A 14407-nucleotide genomic window follows, 5' to 3' on the forward strand; every position below is an offset into this window, starting at 1 on the left:
AGGAACAGACAGCCCCACCCCAGGAGCATAAAAACCATACAAGGGAGTGGGAGAGAAAACAAAGGGCCAGAGTGGGGCCAATGAAATAAGGGAGGATCCCTTCAAAGAAAGGATAGACAGTCACCCTAGGCAAAGTGACTTGCCTAAAGCAGCAGAGCCAGAAATAGAACCCAGAGCACCTGTTCAGCGGGTCATGGGATCCCAGCCACCATGATACCCACCTGAGCAGGTGTTACCAGGGGCCCCGCTAAGAGCAGAGCATCGTGCACTGGTGATTCACACACCCACCCACCCACCCCAGCCTTAAGCTGCAGACAGGGAAACAGAGGTAGGGTGCTGTGCCCGCCATAACTGACAGACTCCTTGGGGTCCGCAGGGAGCAAACCCCAGCGCGCCACATCACCCCTCCAGGCGCTGACCCAGCCAGAGCCCACTTAGCTTGGGACAGGTACTAGCCGCCCTCTAGCAACGCACCACACTAGCGCATGCGCAGTTTTCAAACTTAACCACGAGCCGCCCGCAGAAACGCATGCGCACCAAGGTACGGTGGCCGGGCGGTAGCGGGGAGCCGACCGCGCCTGTGTGGATGGAGAGGTTATGGGGAATGGGGGCGGGATGGCGCAGGCGCGCTCAGACTCCGGCTACCGGAGCGTAAACAAGGCGCTGGAAGGGATGAGGGGGCGGTCGGAGTCGAGCGAGGCCCGGAGCCGCTGAGGCTGAGCCCGCGCTCCCAAGCTCCCCGCCGGCCGGGGTCCCGCCGCTCGGGGAGGCGCCATGAACCTGGCCAGTCAGAGCGGGGAGGCCGGCTCCGGCCAGCTGCTCTTCGCCAACTTCAACCAGGACAACACGTAAGGGGGGGGGCAGCTCGGGGGTGTAGTTGGCCGCGGGCGTGACCTGGAGGGGGCAGGGCGGCTGCGGCGGGAGCCTGGGCTGGGTAAGGGGGCGGCGCGGCCTCTTTCTCGTCCCCGGGGGGCGTAGGCCGCCTTGTTCCGCTGCCCGCGGGGGTGTGCTGCCCCCGTTGGGAGGCTGTTGCTGGATTGTGGCCTCTTCCTCGTCAGCCCTTGCTCCCCCCCCTCCGCCCCGGCTATTGCTGGAGTGCGCCCCCTCCACAGCCCTCATCCCCATTGGAGCTGGGAGTGCGGGGGGGGCTGCGCACCCCCCGGCTTGAAGTGGTTTCTATCTTATACAGGGTTTGTAGTGTGGGTCAGTGACTCTCAGAACCTCCACTGTACAAAGTGTTCCCGCACCCAGCTCACTCCCCATCCAGCTCTTCTCCCCCATTGGATAGGATGCTTGCCCTTTTCTGAGCCCCTCACTCACTCCCCCCGTTTGGCTCAAGGAGCATGCACTTCTGTTTTCAGTTCCCCCACTCCTAAGATAATGCTTCTGTAAGTGCTTTTGGTCCATAGACTGCAGTGCTTGTCAGAGCTAGGTCAGTATCATTTTCATGTTACAGCTGAGGAAACTGAGGCACGGAGAGGCTGAATGACTTTGTTGTGGTTATGCAGTAAATCTGTTTCGGGTGCAGGCATAAGACCCAGTTTGTCATATGTAGTGTTGAAGGGTGACATACAAGTAAGAATGTTAAGCAAGCTCTCCCTCTTAATGCCACAAAGTTTGCCTGGTCTGTGATGTGGTTGTGCTCTTCTTTTGTTATCCTTGAGATATGCTCCTCCCTTTGGGTCTCCCTTTTTCACTTTCTGGTGCCCATTCTCTAGGAGAAGGTAGTGTTTTGGGTAGACTGAAGGATGGGAACCTAGGGAGTTAGTGAGGCTTGGGTTTTCAACTCATTGTGGTTGTATTTTCAGGTAACTTTCTCTTAACCCTTTCTCTGTGGTGTTGAAATTATATGCAATAACTTTCAGAGATACTTTATTAGCAGATGCTCCCTTCAGTGTCTTGTTTTTCTCAAAGTGCTTGTGCACCCTCTTTTCATAAAGAACAACATGTGCCTTAAAAATGTCACTTATTTCTCTGTGTGTTTTGGCTTCTAGCGGGTGGTAATACACTTCACATCACACTTATCTCGCATTATGTGTCCATTGTAACATAATGTTTTAGCTTTGTGTATGCGTCTCAGTCTCCTTAGCTGTGAAATACTGTTTTGGATGCATAATATAAATCCACAGAAATTGGTGGTTGATGTGATGGGGAGAAATAAATCCATACATATCGAAGAATAACATTGAGAAGTCTGACAGAAGTTTAATACTTTCCATTTAAATATGGGTAACAGGAGAAAGCAGAAGTGATATGAATTATGTGAAGGAGGATTGCGTTGTTGTAAATGGTTAAGAGATTAGATTTATGGGGGAATAACCAAAGGGAAATCTGGCATTGAGGGGAGTTCATCTTGGAAAGTAAGAGGAAAGGATCTGGGGTTGGAAGCGTGAGTAGCTATTTTTTAATGACTTGTTCTTTGGTAGATCTATAAATGAACAGTAAGAAATCAAATCTTTTTTTTTCCTTGCAGCATCCTCAAGTCTCTTGATCCCTCTTCAGCACGTATTGTTAAGTGTAGAAAACCCACTGAGATTGTGAAGGCAGTGGTGATTCTCTTGTGGTGGCTTTATAAAATGAATGGAAATACTACATCCATATCCTCTGAAAGAGTAGGATAATACTGTGAACTTGGTTGTTGTACTTGCATTGAGAATAGTGCAGGGAAACAATACAAATAGACTTGGAACAAGGGATTTAGGGGGAGGATAACTAGTAATATGAAAGAAAAATAGTGTTGAGCATGTTGTAAGTAAATCATAAACTTTCTGTTGTATGTTGTTTCAAGCTAAATGTGTTTCTGCAGCTTCTTTTGGGACATCATATTGTGTACCTTATACAGCTCGGCATGCACTTGAGTATACAGAGTATGCACATTTTTTGTTTGATGCTAAGTACACAACTTTTTCTACCAGTCACTAGGTAAATCAAGTCAAAGGATAAACTAGAAATTATTTCTTCGCCTCTTTCTATCACCATTTTAAAGGACTAGTATCTAACTTTTTTGAAGTTAAAATATGCTGTCCAAGTTGACAAGCCTAAAAACTTTGCTCTTTCCTCTTCTTAATACTAACAGGTTTTTTTTTTTCTTATAAATGTCCCCTGAGTTTGTTTTCAAACCGCATCAGTTTGTATGCAGAGGAAAAATCTTTGTTTCATGATAACTTTGTCTGCAAGATAGCATTTGTAGGCTTTTGCAAGTGAAGGAACAGAAAATAGCAATATGATAGCCGTCCCCTACACATCAATATTTTTTGCCTATGTAGTTGTACTTGAAATGTTCAGCTGGTTGCTAATGAAACTTTATTTAGCATAGGAAGCTTTGTTTGCAGACTGCTTTTTGAGACTGTTTCTCATAATGGGATTAGGCACTCTGGTCCATTGTTGCTGAAAGTTTATCATAGCTAGGAATTACAGTTGACCTGAATTATCTCCTCTTAATTGTGACTATTTCACATCCCTTGCATTTTCTTTTAGCAAAATTTTCATCTTTTAATTGATCTGTGTTGTGTACTGCCATACCTGGTTTTTGTGTAGGTTTAAAAATGAATCCCGAACTTACTGAAGGATGGTGTCAGTCAATTTCAATAACTGCAAAGAAAAGAAAAGTCTAGCTAATCTTCATAATACACATGTTCACAACCCTAAACCCATGTCTGGTGCCCTGTTCTGTAGTCTTCAGAGTGAGAGGGAGCGGGGAACTACATAATGGGGGCACTTTTTCCTCTTTAAGTTTTGCTCAAACCAAAGAGAATAAAGGCAAAGTTTATTAAAATTATGAAATATTGAAAGGTAAAGTGGAATAGGTCATCCCTCTCTTTAATTGGGAAGCAGATTTATTGATAACTGGCCCAACTTGAAGTGGAAATATAAAAATAAACACCACTGCCTTCACAATCTCAGTGGGTTTTCTACACTTATAAAACAGTAGATCTTAAAGGCTTCTGTTGTAAAAGCAATATGAAATGTTGATCCAGTGTGTCATAAGGGGCCTAGAAGCCAGGATGTGTTCTAAGTCTAAAGTTATAAATATTAAGTAAATAGATTTGTTTCAAATTGAATGAAGATATTGGAAATTTACTACACCACTCAATTAACTTGTATTTTAGTGTTTGCATATAAAATCCAGAAGTTAAGATTTTGAATTTAATACAGTTCCACATTTCTGTGGAAAAGAATGATCTGACAGATAGAAGATCGGAAAGAGCTGTCGTTAGGGGGACAATTAATTGTTTAATTATGTAGGCAGCAAATACAAGCATACCTTACTGTAGGTGCACTTGGTGCATACTTACTGAAGTTGGAATGTTGGGACTTTAAAGAATATTGCCAATACACAAGTTGCTGTAGTGTTACATAATGTTTTTTCAGTTTAAGGAAACATAGTTCCACGATGTAATCAAGCAGGTATCCTGCTCTTCATTATCTTTCTTAGAAAATAACGTTTTAAAAGTACTTTCACAGGTGCTTTGTGTAGTGACACAGTAGCTTCTAGTGATTTAGGCACAATTCACAAAGATTTTATTTGCCTTTTTATCAGAAAATGAGCACATGGCTTTAGTTTTATTCAATGCCCAAAGTCTGTCTTGGATTGGGAATGTTTTGGTGCTGGAATTTGGTGTTTTTGTCTAAAAAAATACCATGCACACCTTTGATGCTATAGTGAGAAGAATTCTTTCTCCTGCTTCCTTTTGGGGTAGTTTTCACTCAATGTGTCAATTTCCCTTTTAGATCTATCATTGCATAAATCAGCATGACTTGGTATTGTCTGATTAGGAAAGACTGGGATAGGTTGGAGGGGGCTGCATATCAGGATTCTGGTGCATTAGCACTGCTACGTAATGGAAGCTTGCAGGCAATCTTAGTGCTGCATAACATAACCTATCCCAGAATATAAAATCTTAAATATGTAGGTTCAGAAGGGAGTGTTTTTGTGCTTGTTTTTGGGCCGATTGATATATTCCTTTTGTGGTTTTAAGTTTCTTATATGAATTTCCACAGGGTGTAAAATTTTACATGAAAATTTAAGGTTAGTTACAGTGTGTAATTTTATAATTAAAGTGTAATTTACATGCAGTGACAAAATTTGATGAAACTGTCTGGAAATGATACTTTGCAATACCTTAACATTTGAGGCCTCTGCTATTTCAAATCTGTACTAGAAAGCCGAGACTTCACGTTAGACTGCCTGTGAAATTTGTTTTTTTTAACTAGCTGAATAATAACGCCAATTTTTTTCTCTAAAATTGTTGAGCTTAATTGTAATTCTTGTTTTTAAAATTCCTCCATTTCAACAGACAATTATGCCAACATTTATTTAGGTTTGAATTTTTATTTTTATTTTTTCAGGTAAGAAATAAAACCCTGAGGAAGGATTTATAATGAAAATGTTGACATAAATATTTTTCATCCCTAATCTCATTACTATACACTGAGTCACATGAGCCAATTATCAGACCATAAATTTAATCTATCCTGATGTCTTGTTAGCTCTGTCTTTTGGCCTTTACAGCCGCTCTTGATTCTGTATTCATAGCAAAAGCTTACACTTTTGAAATTATAGCATGCTCCAATTTGCTGATGCTCTAGGTAAACAAAAGTTGTCTTATAATATATTTTCTTCTCCATACTTGTTGGGAATCTCCTCCTGCAGCTTTCAGAACACTTGCATTCCTGCCTATATACTTGCTGGGAACACTGTGCATTCACTTCTTTGTCCTCTGTTTCCCTCTATTTGAGCTCTCTTATCTGTCCTTCAAGATCATATATTTATAGTAACTTTCCTTCTGGCCAAAGAGGGTTGAAGGCCAGAAGGAAAATTTTGGGGGTAGAGGTATTTTCTTCAGACTCCATTGGTATTTCCTTGATGTCATTAGGAGCAGACATGAGAGAGGCAGTCACATGTCAAACACTTCCTGATTCTGCTGTCCTGGGAGAGTAAGCAATTGAAGGGGATACTCTTGATTTGTCTGAAATTCTAATTAGAAGAGCTGGTCCTCTGCTTGTGTTGAGACAAATCAAAAACTGAATTCTGAACTTCCTCCATTCTACTGCTCAGTATAATGCTACAGAATTACAATAGGGAAGTGACTGATCTGTACACAAGTCCAGCCTTTCTGAAAGTATTTGATCTTTTATACTCACTGTCTAAGCAAACATGAATTGCTGTTACAATCACACATTTAACTATACAAATACATTTAAGTATACAAACTTGCGATTACATATTAAAGGTAATCTGCAAATTTAAATAACTTTGCCCTTCTTTTATTGCTTTATGATATATAAAGAGAGCCTGAAAGAATTTGTTTAAACATTACAAATATCAAGAATGTCCATTCTGGTCTTCCATGGTTTTGCTGCAGGATCTATCAAATGTCTTGGAGCTCGTGTATCATAAACTCTCATCTTAATTGAAGGATGATGGTCTTGACTATTTATGAGATGTCCGTAAAATGCTTATTGGTCACTAAAGCTAAACCGGTGTTAATTTGTTTTAAAACAGTTATGACTAAATCTTTTCTCAATTGACAAACTTTCATTTCTTGACTCTTTCTTTGGATGTCATTTTACTAATTCTTTCATCATAAGCCTTGTCTATATTAAGGAATTCTCTTCCAGAAATTCAAACTGGTTTTAAAACTGATTGGAGTACTAGTGTAGATGAGGCTGTAGTATTAGAAAAGTAGTTTTAACTAAACAAGTTATTAAAATAAAATTTTGGCTGCTGGAGCCTTTTCTATGCTGCAACTGGTTAGACTTTGGGGGGAAATTTACCCTGAGGTGATGTCTTCTGAGCTAGACAGGAACTGAATGTCTAATGTAAAAAAGCAAGGAAGAGAACATACTTATAATTTAAAAAAAAAAAGCCAAAAGAGAACTCTTTAAGGCCTTCCTTATTAGTAGCGTAGAAGCAGGAGAGGACACAAGTCAATTGCTTAGGCCTTTGCAGATCACCTGTAACAGTGGTTCTCAAACTAGGGCCACCGCTTGTTCAAGGAAAGCCTCTGGCGGGCTGGGCCGGTTTGTTTACTTGCCTTGTCCGCAGATTCGGCCGATCGTGACTCCCACTGGCCGCGGTTTGCTGCCCCAGGCCAATGGGGGCTGCAGGAAGGGCAGCCAGCACGTCCCTCGGCCTGCGCCGCTTCCTCAGCCTGCCAGGAACTTTCCCTGAACAAGTGGCGGTCCTAGTTTGAGAGCCACTGACCTATAATATATATATTATACCCAGAAATAGTTAAAAGTAATTGATTATCACTGAGGATGGGGACACTTGTTGTGAATGACAGTCTTGAAATTAGCGAGAAAATGAGGACGGAAAGAATGATGCATCCCAAAATATACTCTATTCCTTTGACAAATGTAATTGTAATAATTTATGATCATATATAGTATACAAGTAAATGAGCTACATTTTGTAAAAGTAATGAACTCTTTGGTCATACTATAAAATTGTCTTTGAGAAGTGAGGAGAGATTGCTGTATGTGTGCAAATTATGGAGTAGACTAGAATGTACAGTATGTACATAATTTTAGTATTAACTTGAATAATTAAAAATAGAATATACATGAAGAAATTCTAATGAAGGACACTTCTTCCAAGTTAGGATATATGAAAAACACCTACAACATGTAGCATAATGTATAAGAGAATTTTAACTTTAAAAAACCTCTCAATTTCACACTAACTTGTGAGTATTGGCAATAATAAAGGAACATAATGCCTAAACCATAAACTAAATTTCTGTTGTACTGTACCCTCTTTTTGGCAGCTGCTGCTCATGTGAGCACCAGCTTAATGGATTATTGACCCTATACCCTTCCACATAGTTACATTATTTTATTTGGAAGTGGGGGGAATCCTACTCCTTTGCTTGGCAAAATTATTAGTTTTCCCCATGGGATAGGATCATTTAGACTGTGATTTCTGGTGTCTGAGGGCTTGTCTACATGTTATACCAGTATGAGGTAGTGTGTGAATTTAAACCAGTAGAATTATATCACTGAAATTCCCCATGCAGGCATTCTTATTCCAGTACACGAGGGCCTTATTCTTGTTTGTTTGTTTTTTTGGTCACTTTGGAACTAGTTTAAGCTAAGCTGAAAAAGTCATTCATATGCCTTAATAAGAGGGTATACCTACACTGCAAAAAACAACACAAATCTTCTGTGGCAGCGAGTCTCCGAGCCCAGGTCAGCTGAATTGGGCTTGCACTGTGTGGGTAAAAATAGCAGTGCAGAAGTTCAGGCTCAGGCCACAGACCAGGTTCGAAAATCGTTCTTCCCTTACCAGGATTTAGAGCTCGCTCTCCAGCCTAGGCTCAGACATCTACACTGCTATGTTTAGCTCCATAGCTTGAGCCTGAATCAGTTGACCCAGGTTCTGAGACTCGCTGCCTTGAGTGGTCTTTTGATGTGTAGATGTACCCAGAGCGTCCACAAAGGGAGTTATACCAGACTTACTCATGAAACTTTCTCATGTAGACGAGCCCTTAGTGACTTTTCTTGCAAACTGTGGACCCAGAAAGATACAATAAGACAGTTATCTGCTCCAGGCCCCCACCTGGTGATGAGAGGACAGCTCTATGGTTTCCTTCTTCTGGCTCCGACTTTTTTTTTTTTCTTCTTTTTCCTCTAACGATTTTACCACTCAGTATGTTACCTACCCACAAATTTCAGTTGAGTTCTCTTAACCATGACGTCCTGGAAATGTGTCAGTTTGGGAAGGTGTGTCATTGTGGTTTTTTGTCAACTTCCTTACAGGGTAGATTTGATTTAAATCAAATTGATTGAAATCACTAGTCAGGAAGACTTGATTTAATCATGGATTTCTACAGAAAAGTGTATTCTTGGTTGTTATAACCTTAATACATATCCTTCACAAATCAAAGATAGATGTAGGTTTCATTTTTAGAAAGTACACAGTATACATTTTTAAAGTGATTTATTTTGAAAACTTTTACAGATTAGTTTTACAGCTATATCAGAAAATGAATGAATGGTTATTTCATTTACCACAGGTAATTGAAGCAGATAGTTCACCTCCCAGTGGCTTCATAAATATCTCCAATTCAACAGGCTAATCAATAGTATTTGGAGGTTTTTCTTGCCATGCTAGGAGGAGAACATCACCAGACAGACATTTAAATTGTTTTGTTTTAACTAAAACAACAATGTTTTGTATTCTGGATTTTTTTCTTGAACAGAAAATATAATAATTTAACAAAACAAGCATATGAATTTTTAAATTTTAGTTAAATATTCATTTTTTTTAAATCAGGTTTGTTTTTGTTAAAATTGTTTTTAACTAAAATAGTTAAATGAAATTAAAAAGAATTAATGACTATCTCAGCCAGGTCAACATGAGAAACTTAAAGTATTGGCTTCTGCAGCTTACTCGGTCATCTTCACCTTCATTTTCCTGTTTGTTCATAATCTGGAAAAGAAAAACAAGCTTTCCTGCTTTTTCAGGTCCCAAATGATTTCTCAATTTGTTGGAATGAATTAGTCCAAAGGAAGAAAATATTCTTTCTACACCGCAGAAGAACCTACTGCTGTTAAAAGTGAGATTATCACTTCAAAAGTCTCTGAATCCAAGTGCTTAAGTGATTTCCACCAGTTCACTAGTGTGATGTTCTTTAAAACATCATTATCAAAGATATATTTCTTAAATGGTTCTTATTCCCAAACGGCCTGCTGCCGTTATAGGTTTTCCCTTCTAGTGAGAGAATGGTTTGGTACATCTCAAATCAATGAAGGCTACACTCAGAAAGACGTCAAGACTTTTTGTTTCTACCGCCTGTCCCTCCCTTCTCACATTTATCTCCAGACTTATTCTCCTTGTCCAAATCTATTCCACCCCCAACAATCTTTTATTCATTGAACTTTTTGGAACTTTGCTCTTTTAGAGAGAGCTAGCTAAGGGATTGACTCTGTGTACGCAAATTTGCAGAGGGACAATAGGGCTGAGGTCTGTTATTTCTCACCTCTGTATATTTATTTAAAAACATTTTTGCTGTTAACAAACATGTTATCTCTGGAGACACAAACCCACAGTTTGTGAATTGCAAAACTAAGCATCTCTGATAGAATCTTCTAGACTGAGTCTGAGCACTGAGTCCCATTTGGTAGATAGAAAGATTAACCTAAATAATCTATGCAGAAGCCCCTTGAACTCCATAAAATTGGGTCCCTAATCTATGAACTATTGAAACTTATTTACAAAACTTTTCTTAAACATTACATGAATATATTGTCTCATGCTATAGAATTAGAATTTATAATCCCTATTCCATGATGAGATATCTGAGCTATAATGTATTTTAATTAAAACTATCTTTAGATAGGTTTTTTCCTCAAAAAGCATTTCATCAAAAAAATCCATTTTTTAATCATTGATTTTTATCCATCTTGCTTCCTTAGCATTTAAAGCCCCCCCTCCTTTTTTTTTTTAGGGAGAAGGAGCAACAGTGGTGCAAATGACAACAAAAGTAGAATTACCCTTTCTGGTGTATGTGGACCTGTCAGTGGAATGGTGATACAGCCATCTGCTATAGTGCCCATTTAAGATGTATAAATATAATACAGAATGTTACTGAGGTGTTGCATACTAAATATGAGATACTTCTCTGTAAACTTGTTACTAGGAAGCACCAAACTGCCCTGAGGGAAATCATACTGGGTCCTTGTAAGTCTGCATTGTGACTCCATTTATTTGAAGCTAGTTACATGTTTGTGTGCTTTCGTGAAGTGAGGTTTGTATTGCCATTTTATGTCAAATGCTTGTATCGCGTCCCTCTAGTTTAAGGGAAATCCTTGGTGTCTGACACAGCTGAAGAATTGAACTCATTGCATTCCTAATTTACAATCTTAGATGCTTTCATGGACTCCAGATAAACATTCACTGGTCTCATCCTTACAAAGGTTAAAGAAATCCCGTTAACTTATTGGATGCAATCTGCTCCTTGTCCAACATATTTTAAATGTTGTTAAAAGTAAATTTAGTGTGTTTTCATAGAACAGTGGCAGCAAAAAGAAATGAAACTTTCTACCGTCTCCTTGTATCTGTATGAAAGTATCTCACTTAATAAGAATGTTATTGATTCTGGAGAGACTTACTATTGCTGCCTCTCCCAGACACCTTAAATACAAAACTGTTAAAGGTGTTGGCAGTGACAGTGTTTTGGCAATAGTTGTTGCAGTTTTTTAGTTCAGTTAAAATCCTTTAAAGTAGGAAAGCTACGTGGATAGCGTAGCTGAAGTGGATGTACTTAGATCTACTTACTACGGTGTCTATACTCGACGCGATAAATTGACCACCGCCACTCCCCCCCGCTGGATCCATGTTGACCACCGATCTGGTGGGTAGTGTAGACAAGCCCCAAGAGACATAGTAAGTTGCATTTAAAATAATATCAATGATAAAGTTAATTGTTAATGTTTTACAATTAAATATCGTGTACTGTGTTCCTTTAAATTTCAAGGACCTGCAGGCTTAGAGTGATGGTGACACAGGTATTTAGTCTTTGGGCTTATAGCTGAGTGACTTTTTCAAGCCTTGGTGATAAATCTGTTGAAAGTGTTGTATGGCTTGTGGGTTCAGGTTGCTGGAATGTACAAACTGAATTTCCACATGTTCACATTGTTAATGAAATGTATGAACTATAAGGGTAGTAGGATATTTATGGAAAATTATTTTAAATGGTGATTTTAAAAGTGATCTGAAAAGAGAGACAAATTGTGCATGTCGTCTTTTGCTGTTTTATGATGTATAAGAAGATCTGAAAGATGAGCCTTTAAAGGTTTTTCTGCTGTAGGTTCTTTATATTAAAAATTCAAGTCCTGTTCTTGAAGACTGGAAAATTAATGAAATGACATTATGAGCTAAGAGTGCAAACTGAGCGCAGGGAGGGAGAAGGGCTGAAGTCAAATTGTTTAAAACTTTTTGTTCTGCTCTTAACATCTGTTTAACATCAGCGGCTAGCATTTTGGAGAAAAAAACCTGGTGTTTAAAGATGCAGAATGGTATGGGTGTTGAAATATTGAAAGCTAACAACTCTGACTCTCAAGGAGTGCTTTAGCAAAACCAGAATTGACATTCCATAACTTCTCAGGTGAAAAGCTGGCAAAAACTTTGTAGGAAAAAATCTTGTATGTTGTTAAGAAGCGAAAAATGAGCCCAAGCGTGTTTTGTTTTGTTTTTTTTAAATCCTTTGCAGGCCCTCTTTAATGGTGGTGGTGTAAGGATGTATTTTTCCACTGGGTTACATTGCTTAAGTAACCTTAACTCTAAATTAAAGCTTTTTGTTTGGGGTACAGAATGGGGTGAAGAAATCACTAGTGTGATTGCTTCAGGTTGCAGGCTTAAATTAGGCTGTTGTGTGCCCTGTTAAAAATATGAAACATGATTTCCCATTTGGGTCAAATGCTGAAACCATCTGGTTTTTTCTCTGACAGAACCTGAGTATTCAATGTCTCCTGTTAATTTTTCTGTCAAGCTTCTAACTACCATTCCCGTTGAGCTGATCACAAAATGAGAGTTTTTAAAATTTGCTGTATTCTAGTCTATTGACAGTCTATTCAGTTCCTGTTCCTGATGAACTAATCTGATGTCTCTTTGCAGGTCCCTAGCTGTTGGCAGTAAGTCAGGTTACAAATTCTTCTCCCTGTCGTCTGTGGACAAACTGGAACAGATCTATGAATGCAGTAAGGTCCCTTTTTTAATGTGTTTTTTTTTGGGGGGGGGGGAGGAACTTTTTTAGAGTGGTTGGCAGACTAAGCCAGGTCTCACTGTTTTTCTAAATGCTGACTGAAAGGTCACCAAAGGAAGTGGTGTTTTTCTGGCCACCATAATCTGTTACTGCATAATGTGGTGTGACTTATGTGGAAAAGATCTCATGGGGCCTTAATTTTTCCTGGCCCTTAGGGCAGGTGACCACAGTTAGTATAGCCTTACTCTTTTTTTGTTTGTTTTTTAAACTAATTATGGCATTGTTTTGCATCCCAGTTTCTTTGTTACAGGGACAAGTTGTAAAAAGACAATACTTCAAGGTCTTGCTGCTTAATAGCTTCTGTTTTCCTCACCAAAACCAATGAAATGGCTGCAGCCTTCCTGTCCCCTTCTCTTCATCCCTGTCCTTTTCCAACAGACTGAAGCTGAATTGAATACTTTTAAAAAGGGTACATTTCTAAGCTTGACTCATTTGAGATACCACTCATGCTAGACTATAGACAGAGATTTTCATAGTATGAACATTCTTGCGCTGTAGGCAGTGACGTCAGCTGATAACGTTAACATCTAAATTAGTAATAGAATTCAGAGTTAACATACCATTAAGACAAAAAGTTAATACTTATTTTTTATTCCTGTACCACCTAGAGACATCAGTGGAGATGGGTTCCCCACTGTAGTAGGCTCTGTACAAATACATAATAAGATAGTCACTTCCCCCAAAAACTCACTATCTGAATAGACAAGACAGACCAAAGATGCAGGAAACGGAGAGATGCCTCATGTCACACAGTAGATCCCTGGCAGAACTCCCACAGAACCTAGATCCATAGGCTCGGGATGGAGCACCCATGAAAAAAAAATAGTGGGTGCCCAACACTCACTGGCAGTCCCATGGATCAGCTTCTCCCCCTCCTCCCCAGCCGTCCCGCCTGCTGGTGGGCCACAATCAGCTCATCCCCCTCCCTCCCAGTGCCACCCACCTGCCGCGATCAGCTGTTCAGCGGTGTGCAGGAGGCGCTGGGGGGGAGGGATAGGTGGAGCAGGGGCAGGAAGAGGCAATGTGGGGGTTTGGGGGAAGTGGTGGAGTGAGTGCAGGGCCTGGGGTGGAGCAGGGGTCCAGCACCCCTGGGGAAATCTCAAAAGTCAGCACCAGTGCAACCAGATCTCCTGACTCCTAGCACACTGCCCTATCCAGTGGAGCACAGTGCTTCTTGGCACATTTTGGGTTTGTTTTAGACTGTCTACAGTAGTTGATTCTCTGTTCACAGTTTGAAAGCTTTCTTTGTGAGTATAAAGATCTACACTGCATTCTATGCTTTAGCAGCTTTTTTTAAAAGAAAAAGTGATAGCTTGGTGAGCTGCTGTGAGCTAGCCTACCTTGACCTCCACCCATGGAGCATGCAATTCCTGCAATAAAGCAGTAAAGAATAAATCAATGTATTTCCATTGTGTATGTATAATTACTTGTTAAATAACTGGAGGGAAAATTAATGACTTGGCAACAGATTTAACAAAATGGTAATTTTACTTATACATAGTGACACCCTATGCGCAGGGTAGCTTAACCCTGCAGAAAAGCATTTTAGGGTTTCTCTGGTGTTGAAGTTGGACGGAGCCAGTGTTGACTCTGGTCCTAAATGGATTAGTCCATGCTGTGCTATTCAAACCTCTGTG

General features: G+C 40.0%; 1 protein-coding gene across 2 annotated transcripts in view; it reads left to right on the forward strand.

Annotated features, from left to right (window-relative positions):
• Positions 1–644: 644 nt before the first annotated feature.
• The window catches only part of WIPI2 (WD repeat domain, phosphoinositide interacting 2), a 39848-nt gene continuing 26085 nt past the window's right edge, over positions 645–14407 (forward strand). The window contains exons 1-2 of one of the 2 annotated variants that reach the window (XM_030576860.1): positions 645–848; positions 12623–12705. In XM_030576860.1, coding sequence (XP_030432720.1) covers positions 775–848; positions 12623–12705 — 157 coding nt within the window. In that variant the 5' untranslated portion in view covers positions 645–774. Of the gene's footprint in view, positions 849–12619; positions 12706–13006; positions 13180–14407 lie in introns of those variants that run through there. The other variant, XM_030576861.1, reaches the window with a different exon arrangement.

The sequence above is a fragment of the Gopherus evgoodei genome, chromosome 10 (assembly GCF_007399415.2).
Source record: "Gopherus evgoodei ecotype Sinaloan lineage chromosome 10, rGopEvg1_v1.p, whole genome shotgun sequence".
NCBI classification, from domain to species: domain Eukaryota; kingdom Metazoa; phylum Chordata; order Testudines; family Testudinidae; genus Gopherus; species Gopherus evgoodei.